This window comes from Phalacrocorax aristotelis, chromosome 7, assembly GCF_949628215.1.
Source record: "Phalacrocorax aristotelis chromosome 7, bGulAri2.1, whole genome shotgun sequence".
Taxonomy (NCBI): Eukaryota; Metazoa; Chordata; class Aves; order Suliformes; family Phalacrocoracidae; genus Phalacrocorax; species Phalacrocorax aristotelis.
In genome coordinates, this window is record NC_134282.1 from 48,215,391 (window position 1) to 48,235,719 (window position 20,329).

The 20,329-nt window shown below is 44.9% G+C and overlaps 1 protein-coding gene across 1 annotated transcript in view; it reads left to right on the forward strand.

Moving 5' to 3' along the window:
* The window catches only part of SLCO3A1 (solute carrier organic anion transporter family member 3A1), a 149,566-nt gene that overhangs the window by 17,145 nt on the left and 112,092 nt on the right, over positions 1–20,329 (forward strand). The window contains exon 2 of the mRNA XM_075100617.1: positions 7,427–7,892. Coding sequence (XP_074956718.1) covers positions 7,427–7,892 — 466 coding nt within the window. The remainder of the gene's footprint in view (positions 1–7,426; positions 7,893–20,329) is intronic.

The window sequence follows — 20,329 nt, forward strand, 5'->3', positions numbered from 1 at the left end:
GAGCTGTCGGTGACTCACTCTAACTTTCCATGATGGATGTGAGGGGGTAGGTTGCAAATAACACCCCTGATGATCTTTTTGTTCACACCTCTCTAAATGGGGCAGTGCTCCTTCTCTTCCTCAGGGGAGGCAGGGAAAGGGGGTCAGTCCCTTGTGTCCCACGCAGGATCCTTAGGAGGTAAATGGGGAAGATACCAGCAGCTCAGCTGCATTGCTGAAGTGCCTGGATTTGCCTGGATCAGAGGTTAGGTTTTTATGTTGCATATTGATCAGTATGGATCCCAGTTTCACTAGAGTAGAGGAAAATACACTTTGAGAGGCACGTGACTTCTTTCTGTTTTAAGCTGTTTTGAAACAAACTGTGGCTTTGCACTGGTGTATCAACTCCTGACCAAACAGGATATCTTCTGTGGGAGCCGGCTGCTCTTCGCTCTCTTCGCAATGTGCAACAGTATAAAGCATTGCTGTGTTTGTGGCATAGCTGCATAACCCAGGTACACTTGCTTTGTGTCCTGTGCTGGCTGAGGGCAAGTGGCACAGGATGCGACTGTGAAGCCGTGACAGGCGACTACTGAAATGTGGGGAGGAGATGCACAGTGGTGTACAAGAGATGGCAGAAAAGTTTTCTGCATGGTGCCAGAGAGGAGGGGTTGCCAAAAATACGTGTCTTGCCTTGACCAGGAGTGTGGTGCGCTGTTTCTCTTGCTGCACGGCATAATACCCTTTCTATTCCAGCCCCTGAAAATCCTGACCTTGAATGTGTGCTTAATGTGGACCGTGTCAGTAATCTTAGAGCTGGTCACTAGAATATAAAATGAATTTTTCACACCAGTGAGGCATAGATTTGAGCTGCAAACTCCTTGTGGCACCAGTACAGTAACTTGCAGATTTTCCAGTGCTGTCCTAGAAACAGCATAGACACATGCAGCAACAGCCAAGCTAATAACACCCTACTTCTCAGCAGTGGTTCAGCTGCAGCGTCTATTATCCCTGTCATGTGAATGCAAATTTCTGTGCAGAGATGATTTCCAGACCTTGAGCAGAGCCAGATTGGGTGTGTTCATATCGCCACCCTTTTTTTTGCTTTCCCTTATGTTCGTGTGCCCAAAGCCAGCACGGGTGTCGGCATATGCAGTGAGAACATCTTTTAAGTTTCCACTGACTTTATTGGACCGGGAATGGTGTTGAAACAAATGATCAGCAGCTTGAGATGGGAGGCCCTGATGCCCTCACTATTTCAGTGGGGTGGGGAGCAGCAAGGAATGCTGATGCCTGGGGCTGGGCGAAGGGTATTAAGCTTGTTGCCTTCCTCCCAGCCATCCGGTAGGGAGGGAGTGGGCAAAATGCCAAGGGAATTGTCTTCATTTAAAGAAATTGGGCTCAACCACAAGTGATCATGTCCATGCTGGAATTGCAGAGCAGAAAAACATCAGAGCAGAGGATCAGCGTCTTTCCTTTGGGCTTGAAGCCTGAGCCTGGTGGCTGTGCTGTCGGCTGGGAGGGCGGGTGGCAAGGGGGACTGAACCCATGGGTACCAGCTCTACGGGGAGGAGAGCTTGCTTCCAACTGTGGGATGCCCTTTGCCCTGTCCCTCGTGGCTGCTGGAAGAGAGGATGAGGTGACATCTGAAGAAAGGGGATGGAGGCACTTGGAAGCAGAGGCTTTGTTTCTGGGATGGTCGCTTTGGCTCTTTGAGGAATCTTGTGTTTCCCAGCTCTGTAATGGAGACTGTGGGAGATGGTTCGAGTTTGTTTTCCTTTGGGAACATAGTTGCCAGGCAATTATTTTACACCCTGTAGCACTGCAGACATGTCTCTTCAAGTCCGATCTCTTACCACATAACTGAGAAAATATATTTTACATTAAAAAGAAGCCTTTTAAAAAGGCCCTTCAGGCATAAAGTCAATGTGTTTTCTATATATACCCTGTATTATTAATGCAATGAACTTATCTGTAGACTCTGTGGGTGAATATGAGTTGATGATTGGAGATACGAACAATATGATATTCATTTTCAATGTACTGTGTCTCTACTCCATAGTGGTGCTCCCAGCCTTCAGTTCATTTCTTAGTGATAAAGTGGGGCAATAGTGTGAAGCAGGTTTGTGGATTGCATTTTTGCTGAGCATTAATATAAAATAAACAGCCTATAGAGAGAACAAATTTACCTTGGTTCAGAATGCCAAGATCTATAGAACTGGGACAGACAGGAATGATGAATGTGAGCATGTGTTTTTGAAATAAGTCCAGAATGGCATGGCAAAAGCTTCCTTGAATTTAGTTATAGGGGTTGCAATATAAGTTGCTTTGGTGGAAAATTTTGAGGTGGTGACTGATTTAATTTTTTTTTTTTTTAATGTGGGTCATTTTTCACTGTGCGTTATATGAGATCATTTTCCTTTTGCAATCATTGCAGAGTGTTTTAAGGTGGACTTAGGAGGCCCCTTTAGCCCAGGTCCTTTTGAGGTTAGTCTTTGAAATCACCCGAGACAAACGCATGTGTGCAGACTTCTATGGCTCTGTAAGAAGAGGAGATAGTGCAAGCATGGTATAAGTTTTAATTACTTCTTGTTATTGTATGTTAGGCAGTGTGTTCACAGAAAAGCAGAGGGCTGGGTTACATGATCTTTCTAGTTCCCGAGCCTGCTTTCTGCAGGAGCAAGGTACGCAGATGGCTCAATCTGATTTAGTTTACGGTGGTCCAGTTGACTATCTGGTGTAGACTTAGTCTGGAGGAGCATGAACTTATGGAGTAACAACAGCCGCATGGTCCTGATGATCTCTCTAATGCCGTAGCTAAATCTTGGTGGAGCTGCTCTTAAAAACTGGGTGGGGAGGTGTCTGGAGTGAGTGAAATGGGAATCCCACTGGGGACAGAAGATGCAGTTAGAGACAGAAAGGCACCTCCTCTCAAAGGGGGTGGTGGAGGCCTTGAGACATGGAAAGACAACGAGGTTGGCACAATTGAGGGCTGCGTGCAGTGCTGCAGCTGAAGTATTTTGCTGGTCAGAGCCTCAATGACCTGGTAAGGGCTGATCTGCAGGACAAACGTGAGGACATACGAGTAGCAGGCAAGGTAGAGCTGTCTTCAGCGTAGCTGCATACCCATAAAAAGCTGTAGCATCGGTGCTGTTCCCAGCATCGTGGGCACTTTCATTTGCCACGATTACAATGCAGCCTCTACCTCTGTCCTCTCTTGCCTTCTCTGGTCCTTGGGTGGTTTCACACCACTAACTTCTTGGAGTCAAACTGCATGTCTCTCATGTATCTTGTCTGCATGAATTTTACTGGATGTTGTAATAGCTTCCTGGTAACTGTTTTCATCTTAGGTTAGAAGCTTTTTTTAACTGAATTTCCTCTTAATCTATTCTTTCCAGCCCTGGCAAAACAGCTGTGTAAATTGACAGGGGCCGGGAAATAGCAGCTTCACAGCTAATAACGTGGGCTCCTGGTGTTTCCCACTGTGTTTTAGCAGGAGGTTGTCCATCTGAAGCCGCTGTGCTGCCGCACCACTCCATTCCCCGCATCCCTGCTGTTAAACCAACATCCATGTGGGCTGCACTCTTGAATGCTCAACCTGGTCTCAGCACACAGGGACTCTTTATAATCCTTGCAGCCTTTTCACATGATGTCAGTATTTTACAGGGACCTGTCGTGTCTTTTGCAACATTTTATGTAACTCTTGATAAATAGAGCTAGTGTCTAGCAGTGGTGATGGCTTATCTGCTGGGGAGCAGGCTTGTGAAAGGAAATATGGGCAGTACAGTGCTCTTTTATCTAACAGTTACAAGGACATGGGAAGCATCCCACATGCAAACTGCAAGTATTTAGTCAGGTTACACCTTATATGCAGGAAGCCTCATAAAGGTGGGGTGTAGAGGAGGGTGGGAGAATGATTCTAGCCATGGGCAGAGGTTTGTTTTGCATAAATGCAGGTAGCATCTCTGCTGTACTAATGCCGATTTTGTAGTCGGCCTGTGTGTTTAAGGTCACAGCCAATGTCAAAACAAGAATTCGGGCTGTGCTGTCTGGTCTGCAGCCACCCTGGATGTAATGCAGTTGTGCTTCTGGTGTTCTCTGCCTAAAAATCTGCATGTTGACAGTTTATTTCCCAGACCTATTTTTATTTTGGGATATTTCCTCCCCACCCCATGACTGTCAGTGTTTGGAGGCTACTGTGCTGGTGCTGGTCTCAGTGCTTTGTACTTGGATGCTGTTTTCCTCTGGATGCTCAAGGCTGATGTGATGGTTTCGTTCTCTCACTGTGCCCTCCCCTTCCCCCCCCACTCCCCGCATCTCATGCCCCCCTTAATAAAGGCAGGGCGGGTAGGCAGCACTGGGTGGCAGTGCTACAGCCAGAAGCTTAAGGCTGGGAAACTCAGTGTGGTCCAGACAGAGGAATAAGGAGAACTCCTGCCAGCTTTTATCAGGAGGGTTGGAGTTTGTTTTGTGTGGTCTTCCTCCTCCTTTTCTTTCAGTCTCTTCACCAGAGCAAAGCAAGAAACTGTTAGGGGATGGTGAGCCTCAGTTTCCCTATTGTGAGTAGTTTAGCTTTTGTAAAAAAGAAAGGAACAACAGAAGTCCCACTGCAATAAGAGCAGAATGAGAATTGGGACTTCTGGTTTTAGTTCCTGGGTTCATCACCAGCTTACTGTCCCTGTCACTGTGAATTTCACTTAGAAATGGTGCAGTTTTTTATCTGAAATCCAGCTGTCCAAAATCTGACCCTTGTAACCCAAGGGTTTACACCTTTACTAGAAACCCAAGTATTTCTAAATACCATCCTGCTTTTTAGCCACTTGTATATATGTATGATAAAACCCTAAAATTTGGCAGCCAGGTCGAAATGTGGGAGAGGCTTCAAAAGCCAGTTGGCCTTGGGAAATCACTTCTGTTGGCTTTCAATCTCCCAGCCTAAATTATTCCATCACAAACTAATTTCGTTGACTGTACTTGTCTCATTAATATTTGGCTCTCTATGACTCAGTTTACACAGCTGTAATGAGTAATTATGAGTTTCCAATCTAGGTACAGCTCAGAAATGAGCACAATAGATATGATTTTGCACTCTGAGTTACATACTCATCTTGGAGGGATTCCCCGTTCTGCCAAAACTGGTGTTCGTGGGACCTCAACGATAGCCGAGTTCCTCTGGGGATGTGCTGGAGGTGATAGCATGGAGGAGGGCTCCCATAGCAGGGGCTTTGCATCACTTAGAGTTTGCTGGTGTTTGCTGTGTGGTGTTGAACTCTGAGTCCTACCAGTCTGACTGCACCAGCCCTGTTAGATCACGCCTTGCAATAAAACCAGTCCTGTGTTGTGGATGGTAAGTGTAGCTCTGTCGCGTGAGTGTCTGGTGGGGCTGCCTGGGGCAATGGGATGTTGTCTGTATCGCACCATGGCCATGCTGTGCCCTCGCGCAAGAGGACATCGTTTTCCCTGGTGAATCACAGAGGCGTTTCATCCCAACAGGTACCTGCACCCAGTGCTTCAGATGAAGTGGCCATCTCCTTTCTCTCAGACATGTGCATCTTTGGCATGGGGAAGAATTATTGCTATTGCGTTGTCTTCAGTCATAGGGTTTGGTTTGTAGGGGTTGGGTTTTTTTTTTTTCCTTGCTTGGTTCTTGGCTCTTTAGTGGGGGAGGATTACAGTGGCAGTATAAAATGATAACTGCCTATATGGGATGAAGGCTGAATTTTTAGAAATCAATAAACTAGTCCAGTTTGGAGATCTGACTTGGACACTTATCAGGGTCAGGTTTGAGCTTTTGCTTGTGCAAAGCAGCAGAAGTGGGTTGTTCCCAGTTTTGCATTTTGTTGCTGATGGGGATGTCTTTGTCCAACTGTGCCCTGGTGTACCCTAAGAGAGGCTAACTGCCCCCGGAGAAGAGCTGCTGTCAGAATACTTTAAAGTCGGTCAGACTGGCTCCTGCTTTGTGAGGTTTATCAGCAAAGATTTCCAGTGCCTCTGGTGGGAGGCTATTTTTATTCTATCCAGGGGCTACGTTCTGCTCTGAGGTCTTTAGCATGGTTTTTTTTTGAATAGAGAAACCTGCCTGTTTTAGGACAACTTTAAATATCTTCATCTTTTGCAGTCTGAAAGACAAGATAGTCTTTTATCCAAGGTAAAAGTTTCTGGCATTTCTGTGACATGTTCAAGATTTCTTTTGTTATTTTTTTCCCGTATAAGGGGACACTGCTATAGACATAAGTGTGTGCTGAGTTTTCTCCCTTGAGCATGGATGACATCAAGTGAGGTACCTAAGGTTTCATCTTCATACTCTGATCAATGCTATGACTGTTGCAGAAAACCCACGTTGTGTTTCATTGCACCATGTAATCAAGACTGGGAGAAGTCTCAAGAGATGATCTGGTTTGTTTTCCTGCCCTGTAGCAAGATCTGTCATACCTGTGTCTTTCCTGTCAGGTGCTGGTCTATGCTCTTTTACAGACCTCTGCAGCTTCTTCAGGCAGCATATTTCAGTGCTTCACAATCTTTACCAGTAAAAGTCTGGTTTTCCCCCACCTTGTATTTAACCTGAATCATCTCTGCTGCAGTTTAAACGTGTCACTTCTTGTCCTGCCCATTTTGAATACAAAGAACAGGTCATTCCTTTTCACAGCAGTGTTAAATATTTGAAGACTATTCATGTGCTTCTGTCTTCTAAGTGTTAAATAACCACTATTTGTTAAATCTTCCCTTCTTCGTGGTGGATTTAAATCTTCTGTGTAAACCTTAATTGGCCTGTCGTCTCAAAAATATTCTGTAAGTGACAATCCCAGTCATTAACTAATTCACAAACAGTTTATACCCTTTGATCAGCATTTTATTTATATACTTTAATAGAAGCCTTCTATGCTGACCAAATTGCCTGTTTGTGCATCGCTGTCTCTGACTGACTTGATGGCCTTGTGCTGGCTTGTGAGCCAAGTATCCTCAAGGTTTTCTGCTTCTCACTAACTGCGACTCATTGCAAGAGAAGGACTGGGTGCCGAGCATGATGTGAGGCTTGATGTGGTCTGTGCCTTGGTTCTCTGGGACAGTGTTTGCAACGTGAAGGCTGTGTGTTCAAATAGAAAGGGAGCCCAAAGAGAAGCTAACCAGTCATGGAGTCGTTGGTCTCGGCAGGCGCCTAAAATATACGTTGATGTACGCAGGAGTTTGGAAGTGAGCATGGGCTCAGACAGGTGGTAGTCTGTGAAATGTCACTTGGTATTAGGACCTTCTGATGTGGCTGTATTTGAATAGTCAGATCATGCTTGGAGGTCCACTCCTACTATACTGTGATTTGGATGTCCTTGATGTGTATGTTTTTGACTCCAAGAGAAAGTCAAGGAACCTCATGCTTTAGCAGGATGTAGGGGGAGGACAGAGGCAGGTGGTATTCCCTTTCAGTAATTTTCTCTGGATTTCTCTGTTGTAGGTGAGTGTTTTAACCACCTTGGAGCGGCGATTCAACCTTCAGAGCGCTGACGTGGGCGTCATTGCCAGCAGCTTTGAGATTGGCAACCTGGCCCTCATCCTCTTCGTGAGCTACTTCGGAGCCCGAGGACACCGGCCACGCTTGATAGGATGTGGAGGGATAGTCATGGCCTTGGGTGCCCTCCTTTCCGCGTTGCCTGAATTTCTGACCCACCAGTACGAATATGAATCAGGAGAAATACGCTGGGGGGCTGAAGGGAGGGATGTGTGTGCTGCCAACGGGTCCACCAGTGATGAGGGACCAGACCCAGACCTTATCTGCAGGAATAGGACTGCTACCAACATGATGTACTTGCTGCTTATTGGAGCACAGGTCCTCCTGGGCATTGGTGCTACCCCTGTCCAGCCCCTGGGAGTTTCCTACATTGATGACCATGTGAGGCGGAAAGACTCCTCCCTGTACATAGGTAAGGCTCTCTGAACTTCTCACTGAAGGCTTTCCGGGCATCTCGCTCTTGTTTTCTGTTTGATGCCAGCGGAAGGGATGCCTTGAGGTGTCTTCTCCATGTGCTGCTATGCACGTGAAGGTGACTTGGCATGGGTCTCTGCGCCAAGCAGTTGTAAGCAGCAGGGAAACACAGTGACATTTTGCTTATATTGTAGCAATGGTAAAGGTTGACAGCCATGATGATTATTACTGCTCACTCCTATTGTGTTTGCCCAGATTGCTTTGAATTCTAATATTGGTGGCTTATGGTTGAGTTTTAGCTGAAGAATTTCCGAGTGGCATATGTGATGACGGTTTGGGTCTTTTTTTTCCCCCCAAGATACCTTAGATCCCTTCCTGTTCCAATGCATTTGTCTGTGTCTGAGTGATCACTGCAGCATAAGGAGACTGAGAGGAGACACACGTCACTGCCACCATCACATTTTAGCAAGGAAGTGCCTGTTATGGAGTAGGTGCTGTGACCCAGCATGCTGTGGCAGGACCCTGGATAATGTGATCCCTGTAATGGAATGGGATGCGGAAGCCGGCGAGGTCTATTTTGAGATATGGTGAGCCTGAAGTAGGGCTCATGATTCTGATGATCACATTGCAAAATTATTCCAGATGGTGAAGATATGAAATTTAGTTTCCGTTACCCAATGAAACATCTCTGTTATTGGGGTAAAGCGCTCATGGGTTTCAGCAGTAGTACCCTCTCCAGCAGGTTTAAAGAGGATGTTGTGGGTGAAGTTGTTCTCTGAAAAAACTTAGTATCTTGGCTTATTCCTCTTTCTGCAGGACTTGTCACTAGATAAATGGCTCCAATGCAGTTAATCAGTGAAGTGTGTGCTACCATTAACGTGATCCTTCTGCACTTGTTAGTATAGTTTCTAGTAGCCAAAACTCTGTGCACTCGTTCCATCATCCCTGTCTTGATGTGACTTCCAACCGAGTCGATGATCCCATTCCTGTTTGGGGTGGTTTGTTTGGTGTGGTGTGGTTTTTTGTTATTGTTTAGGCTTTGGGTTTTTCTGTGAAGACATTTTTATCAAGTTCCCAAGCGTGACGGAAGGCAGCTGGGGCAAGACCACAGACAACAAACCTGAACAGTCCTGCCGACTTTAGGAACGGTGTATTGGGATAGCGCATAGGCCTGTTGGAAAGACTAACTACACAGCATGCCATGGCATTCCTAGATGTATTGCTACTTTACTTAAAGAGGTTCTTCTGCATATTCAAAGTGTGTCCGTGTTTTCCTGTACTGGTCATAAAGTCATAGTATCTCAGCATTTAGCTTTGTCCTTGGATCATTATTCACCTTCATTTGGTCCTGTAAGTGCTTATGAGGGATCCACTGGATAAAGCAGGATGATATATAAAATACAAGATACTGTAGTACCTGAATGTGAATAATGAGACTAAATTCACTGGATCAACTTTGCCAACACCATAAATGATGAGCTGGAATTAAGAGTGATTCTAAGATTATCTATTATAAGTAACTATATAGAGAAGCAGCAACTTCTCTCAGTCTGTTCCATGGGCATTTTTAAGCAATGCTTCATGTCTGAGAACAGGATTGAGGAGGGTGCGTGAGAGGAGGATTAGGGAGAGTGATTCTTTTTGCTTCTGAGATACATTGATCTTGTATGCTAAAATAACTTCTTTAAAGTTGGCAGTTCAACTGTAGCTGGGAAAATACTGCCAGAAGATGATTTCTGCTTACTATATGCTGTTTCATTATTTTTCCTTCAGGCATATGCTCCTAACTATGTTCCTTTCCACATATAGAGTTTAAATAAACAACCCAAGTATTTTGGGGTTGTTTGCTTTACTGGCTTTAGCTATGAAAACCATAATCTGAACCTCTGCGTATGAATTATGGGTTGCAGAAGAGTGCATGTGTATGCACGCTTGACCAATCAGCCATACCAACAATGGAGTTTAATATCTGCCCTGTCCCAGCCTATCCATCACAAGGAGGTTTTCAGATATGGGATGATCAATTCTTACATCAACCTGCGGTCGATTTGGCTAGTAAAAATAAAAGAAAACAGGATAAAATTACTGGAAAAAAATATATTCTGAGAATGAATATAAATGGAGAAGAAGCTGGTGGGAATGTACATATCTTCTCAGGTTTGGGAATACTTGAAAGGAGGTCAAATTCGTCAGTTTAAAATGTTGTTTGAGAATTATGTGCTCAGATTTGTCTTTAACTGATTATTTTTGTTGATGTCATCAATGCAATTTTCAGTGGCCTTAGCAGAAAGCTGGCTGAGCAGCTTACCCACTTCGTTCTCCTCTGTTTTGCAGAGGAAATAACTGCAGAGTGTATACTGTCGCTGTGCTATATTTGTAACAGTTTGCTTTCTCATAATAGCATGCTCACTCAGTAGGGGCTACGCTGTGTGTGACCGGATAAAATGGTTTTGGGTATGTTCCCTCAGTTTAAATTAGGAGCAAATCTGGCATAGGTTATTCTCTCAGGATATAAACTAATTAATGGCAGTGGTAATAGTCTGGCTGAACTTTCCATCATGGCTGGCTGTGGCTGAGAAATTATCAGATTGACCAGTCCATGCTGTCTTTAGTATATTGCTAATGTCGAGGACATATATGCTGCATTTGGGCTCTATTGTAGCTGGGGGGAAAGAAACAGTCTCTCATCTGACAGCTAAGTACTTGTAATTGTTCACCTGCTGCCATAAAACCCCTCTTGTGTCCCAAGGCAGTGAATTAGCTAGAAATAACTCTGTGCACCAACGTTTCTTTCCTTCCGAGTTGTACAAGAGTTCAGAGTTAGTATAATATCTAATACAGTCTCTCTGCAGTGAAATGACAATACAGGAAGACTCCTCTAGGTTTTTTTTTTAAAAAAAAAGGAAAAAAAAAAAACCCAAACAAAAAACCACCCAGACAAACGAACCCCCCCAAAAACCAAAAGAACGTCCCCCCCAACCCTTCTTCTTTTTGTATTAGTACTAATATGTGTGTTCAGAAGAATGGAGATGTGATACCATATGGAACTGAAAGCGAAACTTTGGCTTTAACCACTAGTGCAAGTAATAGCATCTGTGGAATATAATATATATTTCTGGCCATGAAGTCCATCAAATCCGGCTCGTTGTGGCTTCTCTGCAGTGACAGTCGCACAGGAGGTGGTGGGCAGTGCATCTCTGTGTATCCTTTGAAGGCAGAGGTTGCCCAGGCTTGTGCTCTGCCAGGGAGGTGGGGATTCATAGAGTTTCGTAATTAGAGAGACAGGGGTGAGATATTACGGGAAGATATCTCTGGGCATGGGCTGCTGCCACGTAGCTTCATGTTTTTTGAGCTAAAAGCAGATACTTTGATGCCTGTGATGTGTTGCTACCAAACTCAAACAGATTCTGTTGCTGTAGTAACCAGCCCCAGGAAAAAGGCCTGTGTTGTGGTAACAGAGGGCAAATCAAATAAAAAAGATGCATGCATGGAAGTACCCACCAGAGGATGTTCAAAAGAAAACACATTTGTGCCGTAACAGAGTTAGAAAGATAGCAGGACCATGCCTGCTCCTGCTAATAATGGGAAATACATTCTCCTCCCATTTCAGCATCCGAGCGCCTGCACAACACAAAGGATGTAACGTTGGCAATAGCAGCCAGAAGATTAAAAGATAAAGGAATTTTTTTAGCTGTTTGAAATTGGGAAAAATCTTCTGTTTTGGTGCTGGTTTGCTTGCTTCTTTCTGCTTGGGCCTGCTCTTGTATTTGAGATCTGGACTCCCATCTAGAGGTTTCCAAACAAGCAGGTTAATTCTACCTGTGTATTTATTGGCATTTGGCATAAGTAAACCCTTTGAGTGGAGAAATCCCGCGCTCGTGCAGGCTGTGCGGGGCTTGTTATCGCTGCAGCTTCGCTAATGTCAAAGGATTCCCCCAATTTGTGGCATCATTTATTTTAAAGGAGGAAAAGTATGTTGAAGACTACTTACTGCACAGTTCTTTTCTCTACCCGCTAATGACTCACTTGACATTTCTGTCTTTTCTTTAGTTCATTTTCTGCTAGGGCTCGTTGAGTTCAGTTGAAATCAATGAAGACTTTGTCATTAGGAGGGGGATCAGAGGTGTCATGGAGCTGATACAGAGGGGGGAAAAACCTGATCTGACAGTGGTGGTATGGATTTGCTGCCTTTCAATGAGCAAGAGCTTGTGAGTGTTTTCTGGTCACTGGAGTACCCACATGGCTCTCAGCAGTGGTTTGCATGTACAGTTAGAGCCAGTGCAGTGATGTGGTAGATTAATGTTATTAGCAGTCTCCATACGCACCTCTGGGCTTCCTGCAACATTTAACATTTGCTGATAAAAGTTGTTGCATCTTGCCTAGGACGTGGTTACCTATAGAGCAGAATGAATAGCCTCTGGGACTGGGATCAAATACCCCCAGTATTTTATCTGGGACAATTAAGGGCTGCATTATATACAGGAAGTTGCTATTATTCTGTCTCCTGTTGATGGAGGAAATTGGTATTGATGTTGGAGGGAGCAGTGCAAGATTGTGCGTCTCGTTCAGAAGAATGCAGTGTTGATCTTTAATGTGTCGGAGAATCTCTTGAAGTTTGCTGAAGCTGTGTCTGTGTCTAATGTCACGGACACGCACCCCACACGTTCAGGACCCACTGGTTCAGACTCTTTGCTGACTTGCAGAAACTGCTGTAATGTGAAGAATGACTTCAAGGAAATTCAAGAAGTGGCGAGTCTCGAGGCAAGGAGTAAGCGATGAGGAGTAGTGAGTGCTCCTGAGTTACTGGTGGTGCTGCAAAGGTGTGCCTGAACGTTATGATCTCAGGGGCATAGAGCTGTTTTTGGCCTGCTTTGCGACAGAGTGGAGGAATGGAAAAATAGAAAATTCAGCACTTATGAATGTGCCTGTTCAGCTTCTTTCTTCTGTCTCATCTCCCAGGCTTCTGTCTGGCCTTTTTTTGTGTGTATTTTGGTTTATCATATGGTTGTTCCAGCTGCTACCCTTGGTATAAGAGGAGAAATCAACAGGACGGTGTTCTCGTTCCACATCTGCCCAGAGGACTAACCCAGTAAGGGGGGCAGGACCCTGCGTTGTCACTGCTGACTTTGAACTTTGCAGCAGCGTGGAGTTATTTTGCATTGAATGTGTGGAACCACTTTTTATTTTGCAATGACAGTCACACAGAAATGCTCATGCTCGCTTCTGGTGCTTTCTTGCTTGCTTGAAGCACCAACTCAAGATTTGCTGCAGAGGAAGACAAGCATGCCCTAGTTGAACTCTTGCTGTCTCTAGAGGTAAATTTGTCCGTTTGAAAAATCACTTATGGTAGCTTATGTCAGTCAAAATGACAGCAGCCATTGTGTTTTTGGAGAAGCAGAAACATTTTTCTTGACTGACAAGAATTAAATGTGAGAGTTAGTATCTATGGCGGTGAGTTAATAGCAATTACTCGCATAAGATGCTGAAATCATCAGAGTTTGAGTCAACGTTTTGTATGTGGTGATACAAAGAAATAGTACTTGGTTTTATATTAGGAGGCTCATATTGGTAAGCTAAGCAGTTGCTGTGAATTTTGAAACTATTCATCTACTGTGTTGTCTGATATTGATGAACCCTAATATACATCATAAATAATTTTAAAACAAAAGAAAATAAAAAAGGGGCTTTCTGAGTTTATAAACAAAAGCGGAAACGTGTTCAGTGCCATTAAAGAAAAAGCCATAGAGATCAGAGAATTGAAAACCCAAGCCTTCCATAGGATGTACTCCCATCGTCTAACCAGTGTTTTTGTATGTAACTTACAAGAACTGTAGAATGGGCAGTCAGACAGCACCTTTCATAATAACAGATGTCTCCCTTTTTTTGAACCTTTCAGAATTCTGTTTCTTGGGGCAGACACCACATAATTCTGTGAAACGTGATTATTTTGGAGCTGAAAGAGCAAATTTTGCAGATGTTTGGCTTTCAGGCTGGAAATCTATTATCTTCTTTATATAGCTTGATATCTACAGCATGATAGGTTCTGCATAAAGCTAGTGAGGACCCTGGCTACCCACAAAAATGTGTTGAGATGGGCATTGTTTCTGTCCCTTCACAATTCTGTACAATATTTTTTACGTTCTGTGATTATTTTTTTTTTCTTTTTTTCCTGTCAAGAAGTTCACTTAGGTTTCCAGTAGCTGCTTACTAGTTTTGCCTCTGTGGAAAAGTCTCTTGTGCAGGGGATGAATGCATTTTGCTCAGTCTTACCCTTTCCAAATTTCTCAAATTTCTTGAAGTGTGTGTTTGAACCTACATTTCTAAACCACAGCAAGTAGAATAACTGTTTATAGCATACAGGTCATATCACCGGCCTCTTGAGGCCCTCTGTTGATGCGTATTGATTGGAATGTCTTTAGGACCTGCTTGAGAGGTCTGTACAGCTGCCCATCCTGGCTGCTTATCCCTTTCACTCCTCACAGCCTTTCCCACTTGGCTGTACTCCTTCCTGTGTGCTCATTTGCGGTCTGCAAACAACATGGGCACTTCATTCACATTAGCCCTTCTTGCTGGAACATGCTTCTCTGAGATAACCACTTAAGGCTCTGCCAGCCTTGCTTTCCTTACACCTTTTCCTTTTAAAGCCTGCTTCTACTAGGTCTTTTATAGTGAATCTTAGCAGACTTCCTGTGTGTTGTATTTCTTCTGTGTGCCCACTGGATGCCCACAAGCTTCTTGGTGAGTTTGTCCACCTTCATGTGGGCACGCGCACCTGCAGAGTGCGAGCACTTTTCCAGAGAATTGCTTTTCTGCTTGCTGGTATATGCAGTTTTATAGGTATGTAATACTTTTAGCCTAAAGACTGGACGGAATTTTGTAATAATTTTGTTCAGTTAACGCATCCTCCTGCAGGTGATTTGGAGAGCCTTTTCTTTCTGCCACAGTCTCTAAGGGGTTGAGAAAGACATGATATTAACACTAAGCTAAAAGGAGTGCTGGTGCCAGCGTGAGGGCTGTTGATGCCTGTTCATTATTGAAAGATGTCTTTGCATCAGATTCACTGGGTTGCCTTCCCTGTGGACTAACTGTGATCAGATTAAATTGCATGGCTGCATGTGGATATGCCGGTATTAACTACATTGGTCGAACCCACTGATCCATTGATAACCTGCAGCCTTTTGTAATTATTCCCCTTTGGGGGGAGATCTGTGTTCTCATTTGCTGTGTGTCAGCGGGCCCAGCTCGGTTACACACGTCCCCTTTTACAGTGCTAGTGGTAATATCCTGGAAAAATAAATGGAAACAAGCAAGTGTGTAAGGTGTATTGGATCAGTAACGATAATCAATTAATGGGAATAACCTTCCCCACTGCAGGCAGGAGGGCTGAGTTGTGAAAGGCAGTAGTTGAATGGATGTATTTATTCAATTAAATGTATATATGCACAAAGTCATAATTGCTATGGGCTCCATTATTTTACAGCAGTTGCTCCAGTTACCTTAACCTGCTAATAGCTTTTTTTTGTCATGAGTTGAGTAAATAAAGCTCGAGTCCAACACAAATGACTTTGTGTGAGAGCATATTGAGGGTGGGAGCTGTTTCTATGTTACTCTGTGCTCTCCGTGTACTCTGCAGCTGATTTTTGGCTTAATTGGGATTTGCTGACTCTGGTGTATTGTAAAAACTACTTCATTTTTTCAGCGTGTTGGTTTCTTTCTGTAGTGTATTTAAAACAATCATCAGCTGGGAGAGCCTAGTGAGGTACATAATTCCTGGGGCAGCCTTTTAAAAGTAGTGTCCTTGTCATTTAAATTGCTGACGTGCAGAGGATGCTATGTATTAGTCCTAAGGTTCATGAAATTAACTAGATTGGAAGGTGCTGAGTTGCCCATGTCAAGAGCTGAAGGCTGTATTGTACCGCCTTGATGGTGCAAGTGGAAGCGAGCTGGCGTGTGCTGTCAGCTTTGGCCCTTCTCCTGGGAGTTCGACTGAGACTCCATAATTCATTGCACATAAGGAGCCTCCAGGTGTTTTAGTCCCAGTTTATGGGCTGGCACTGAGGACGCTTGAAGCCTTGTGTGGCATGTGCCTTCCCATGGGTGGGACAAGGCACAGGACCTGCCCCTTTGCCAACATGAATCAGGGCATTGGCCTCAAAGCAGTGGTGAAAGTCTTGTTTTCCGATATTGAGGCTTGTGTCCTCCTCCTACTGAAAAAAAGAATTTGGTATGGAGGATATTTTAGGACTTGTTAGAAATTGTCTCACTCATCCTCAGCTAAGTGAGCAAGAGATGGCTTTCACAAATTTTGCTGTACCATTGCAACCTTGCAGCAAAAAAATGTTAGTGACCTGAAGTAGGGTTAAAAGATAATTATATGTTGGAAATAGTTACTGCTCTATGGTATATCCTGACACACACGTCCTGCCCAATGCTACCAGGGCTTCAGACCCCTGTTGCTGCCGCTCTTGGTGATGTCTGCTGTGTTGTGAGCCGCAGGGAAAGCTGGCCAGCCCGGCTTTACGCCTCCCCGCCTGCAGCTGGCTGTTACTCAGTTGTCTGCAGGACAAGGTGCTTATATGAGTGTATAGGAGAACACAAAACCCTTTCACAAAAGCTACTGCTTTCACTCTTTCACGGCTGCCTCTTCTGTCACTGGGTGAGTTTCTTGATCAATTTTTTTTTGCCCTTTGGAGAGGCTGCTGCAGGTTTGAGCTGGATGCCAGGCCTGCCTGACGTTCACGCCTTTTGGGTGCCAGATAAGTGCTATCTGAGTAACCTACTAAAAGTGTTTGCTTTTGCAAAGTCCCAAGCAGTGCCACAGCACAAACACATGGGCCAGGCAATGGCCTGTTGATACATGGGGCCTGGCAGCGCTCGGCTGCCAAAGCTGCTGTTAAGTTGCGTTTTTATCATGACTGCTTTGGCAGGTCTGTGCAGGTCACTGCCTGACGTAGCAGCCAAAAGGCAGCTGATCTCTTTCAGGGGTCCGGGGAATGGGAGAAAACCCAAGCTTTTCCCAGAGGCTGTGAGGGACATCAAGGAATGACGGCAGATCGGGCCCTAGATGAGGCTTTCTTTAAGGTTGTATGTGTCACTGGCATGAGATAGCCAACAGGTGCCTGACCAATGTGACAGGTTCAGTGTGTGAACCTGAGTAACTAAAAATTAATGGTTTAGCACCAGAGGAACAGCTGTGACATGAGCCAAAGGTGTGAGATGGTGCAACAGTACCTGTTCTGTGAGGCAGAGCTGCTGTGGAGACATCGGCGCGGTCTCAGTAACCAGAAGTGTCTGATTACCCTGATGGACCAGCCTGGAGGAAAAACTGTGGCCACAAGTGGTGGGCACCTTGCAAAAGACCTACAGAATTCCTTGACGTGCTGCCTGGTCACCTTATAAGCCATTAGAAGAGCCTGTGGAGCGGGAACCCTTCCCTGGTGCGGTACACGGACTCGGGGGGAAGGCAGTGTGTGCACGGGATCAGTAGCAAACTGAAACCTCTCATCTGGCAGGGGCCTGGTGCTGGGATTTAACCTACTAAAGATCTGCCTACTTATTTTGGAGCTCTGTCCGCTCTTCTGGCGGGGAAGCCGCCGCTGTGCTGGTGCCAAGGTGTTTCCCCACTGACTAACCTGTCACATCACAGCTGTCAGTCAGCTGCGTCTTCCAAACCAGCTCTGCTGCCTCAAGGAAAATGCTGAGTAAAGGACGTAAACTGAGCTTGAGAAAGGTGAAATTGGCCACAAACTGCATCCCAGAAGCTCTGGCTGAAAATAGAACAGGGCAAAATGATGTTGCCCTTTCATGTGTAGTGTTTGGTTCACCGTGGGAATAAATGTAAGGCTTTTTGACCTCCTTATATTTTTGCATGTTTGTGGGCAGTGTGGAGGCAATCTGCAGGGCTCTGGACTCTGGGAAGGGATGAGCTTTTTGCGCTATGGGTAGATCCCCTCCAACTGCTGCTGGTGTGGGTTCTGGCAGCTCAATGCATCCAGAGCATGGACGGGGAGCGCCGCATGCTGCAGACTTTGCGGTCCAGCGCGGGGAAGGGGAGGCTCGGAGCGCCCATGCTGCTGGAGAAGATCTGCAGGGCTGCAGAAGGTCTCTGCTTGGCTGGTCTAGGGTTATTGAGCTGGGAGCTTTCCTCTTGGCTTTGGACAAATCATTTTGGCTTTGCCTTCTCCAGGTTTGGGGTTTGGCCCCTAAATTGCTCCTTCAACTTTGGTCTTTTGAAAGCACTTGGAAATTCTTTTTGCAGATTTCTTTTTGCCAAGGTACAGCCGTTTCATTAACTGTGCTGCTAATGAGGTATTTGGCTTTTCCTTAGAGGGAGGTCTGCTCTCACGAAGTCCCCTTTTGATTTCAGTAATAGGGATTTTGTCTGGAGGAGGCTATCCAAATTTGGCCCTTCATTAATCAATTAAAATGTGAGGATTTAAATAGTTTCTCGGATGGATGTTAAAAACATGTCACGTTGCTCTTCGACTTGGTACCTCAGAGCACTTGACTGCAGCTAAACAAGACTGCCTCTGTTACAAGGTGCAGGATCTGGCCAAAAGCAGCAGATCAAAGCAGTAGCGGAAATTCAAGAGTTCAAACAGGTAGAAGAGCACGATGCACTGTGCATCTATTCTTTTCTCCCTGTCTCCCTCTGCTTACCTTGCTTTTTTCCCCTGCGGTTTTCTGTACATTCCTATCCTCAGTGTTGGACAAACCATTCCTGCTGTAACTGTACAAGACAGTGATACTGCTTATTAGAGTTGGAAAGAAATAATATTAGGGAGGGAACAAAGGCAACTGGGACAACTTTGCTGTATTAGTCATTGCTGCAGAGACCAATTACCCTTGTGATGAAAGACCACCTGTATCTTGTTAGCCATCAGCTAACAACATATGGATGTCCTAATTCAATCAGACTGATCATCAAAAGAGTAATTCTTGTTAGAGAAAGCTTTGCCTCTGCAGAGTTATAAAGCATGTGCTGGGGGGACAGAAAGGGGTGGTGGGATGCAAGAAGTAAGCTACAAAGTACCCTGGCTGTGCTGCCAAGGTGTCTTGAGTATTGATCAGTGCTTTACTGTCCTCAGCTGTGGGTTGCCACTTAGCTTTCTGTTCATTTTGGGCTCTTGATGGTTTTGTTGTGCGCACGTGGGGGGGAGGGTGTGTGTTCAATATTCCCTCTCTGCATTTTACATTAAAAAGTCACATTGCTGCAATGCAAGTATAAAGATGTTTTATTGCAGTTTGGTTTATGTCAATACACATCTTCATTTATGTCCTCTGTAAAAGCATGCTGTTCTAGTACTGGTGGTAGGCAAGCATGCAGCATTGTAGACTGTGCAAGAAGCAGCATTGCGGGAAACTAAGCTATTTGCAGTAGTTCTATGTAAGCTGTGAAGAGTTTCCCACAGGGGCCAGAGGGTAAGAGGTTTGTAGGGCGAGAGAACACCTATTTGATCAGCTGAGGCAGCTGGAAAACACGCATGTTCATGCTTGGTGCATCTTGTTCTGACCAGTGTGACCACTCATACTTAAGAATTTACTTTTGTTTCCCAGCTGTCACCTGATCTGGTAAAACATACTTCTTGTCTTTCCAAACCTTGCTTCCCTTCCTATGTTGGTGAGAATTATGTACCAAATGGAAACCCTGTCTCTTCTGTAATTGGACACCACACCTCATTAGGCGCTTAGCATCCGGGAGGTACTTATTTATAAGTAGTAGCAAAGCTCAAGTTAAGCATGGGTTAAACAAATAGTCTTACTCGAGCAATGTCTCCAGAGTTACAAAACAAGTTAGCTGGAGGGTGAGAATAGACCCCAGGAATTCTGCCTCCAGTGCCCTGCAATTGCTCTGAGACCTAAAGCATTTCACTGCATTCCTGCAAAGCAATGTATCTTCCATGGGTGCAGACATTCCTTCCTTTTCAGTGTCACAGGGGGTTAATGGTCCTGGCTTCTTGTCTTCCAGCACTAGCCTGCTCCACCTCTGCAAACTGTGTTTATTAATTTGTCTTCAAGAGTTGGGTGATTAAACTGAAAGCAATGCTGTCTATGTATAGTGGTCAGTGAGGCGCAAGAAGCGGGTTGAGGACGATCAGACTCTGCGCTACTCCAAAACCCTCTTGCAGGAGCTGCCAGCACAGGGGACATGTGCCCCAGGCTTGTCCAGTCACTTTTGGAGCTTGTTTATGCTTGTGGCTTGTGCAACACATGTGGCAGTGAATTCCACTGTTCCCTGTGGCTTTTCTCACCTCTCAGTTAGGTTGTGCATTTTTTTCCCCAAGTCTGTTACTTTCTTGCCTGGATGTGTAGGATTTTGGCTTTAAGGCTATGAAGATAGTGAAATGGCCATGAAGTTGTTCTCCTGGAGTGAAGATATCTTAGAAGTGGCATCTGCCTGTCAAAAATTGTGTTGCTGCCAGAGACGGCAGTCAT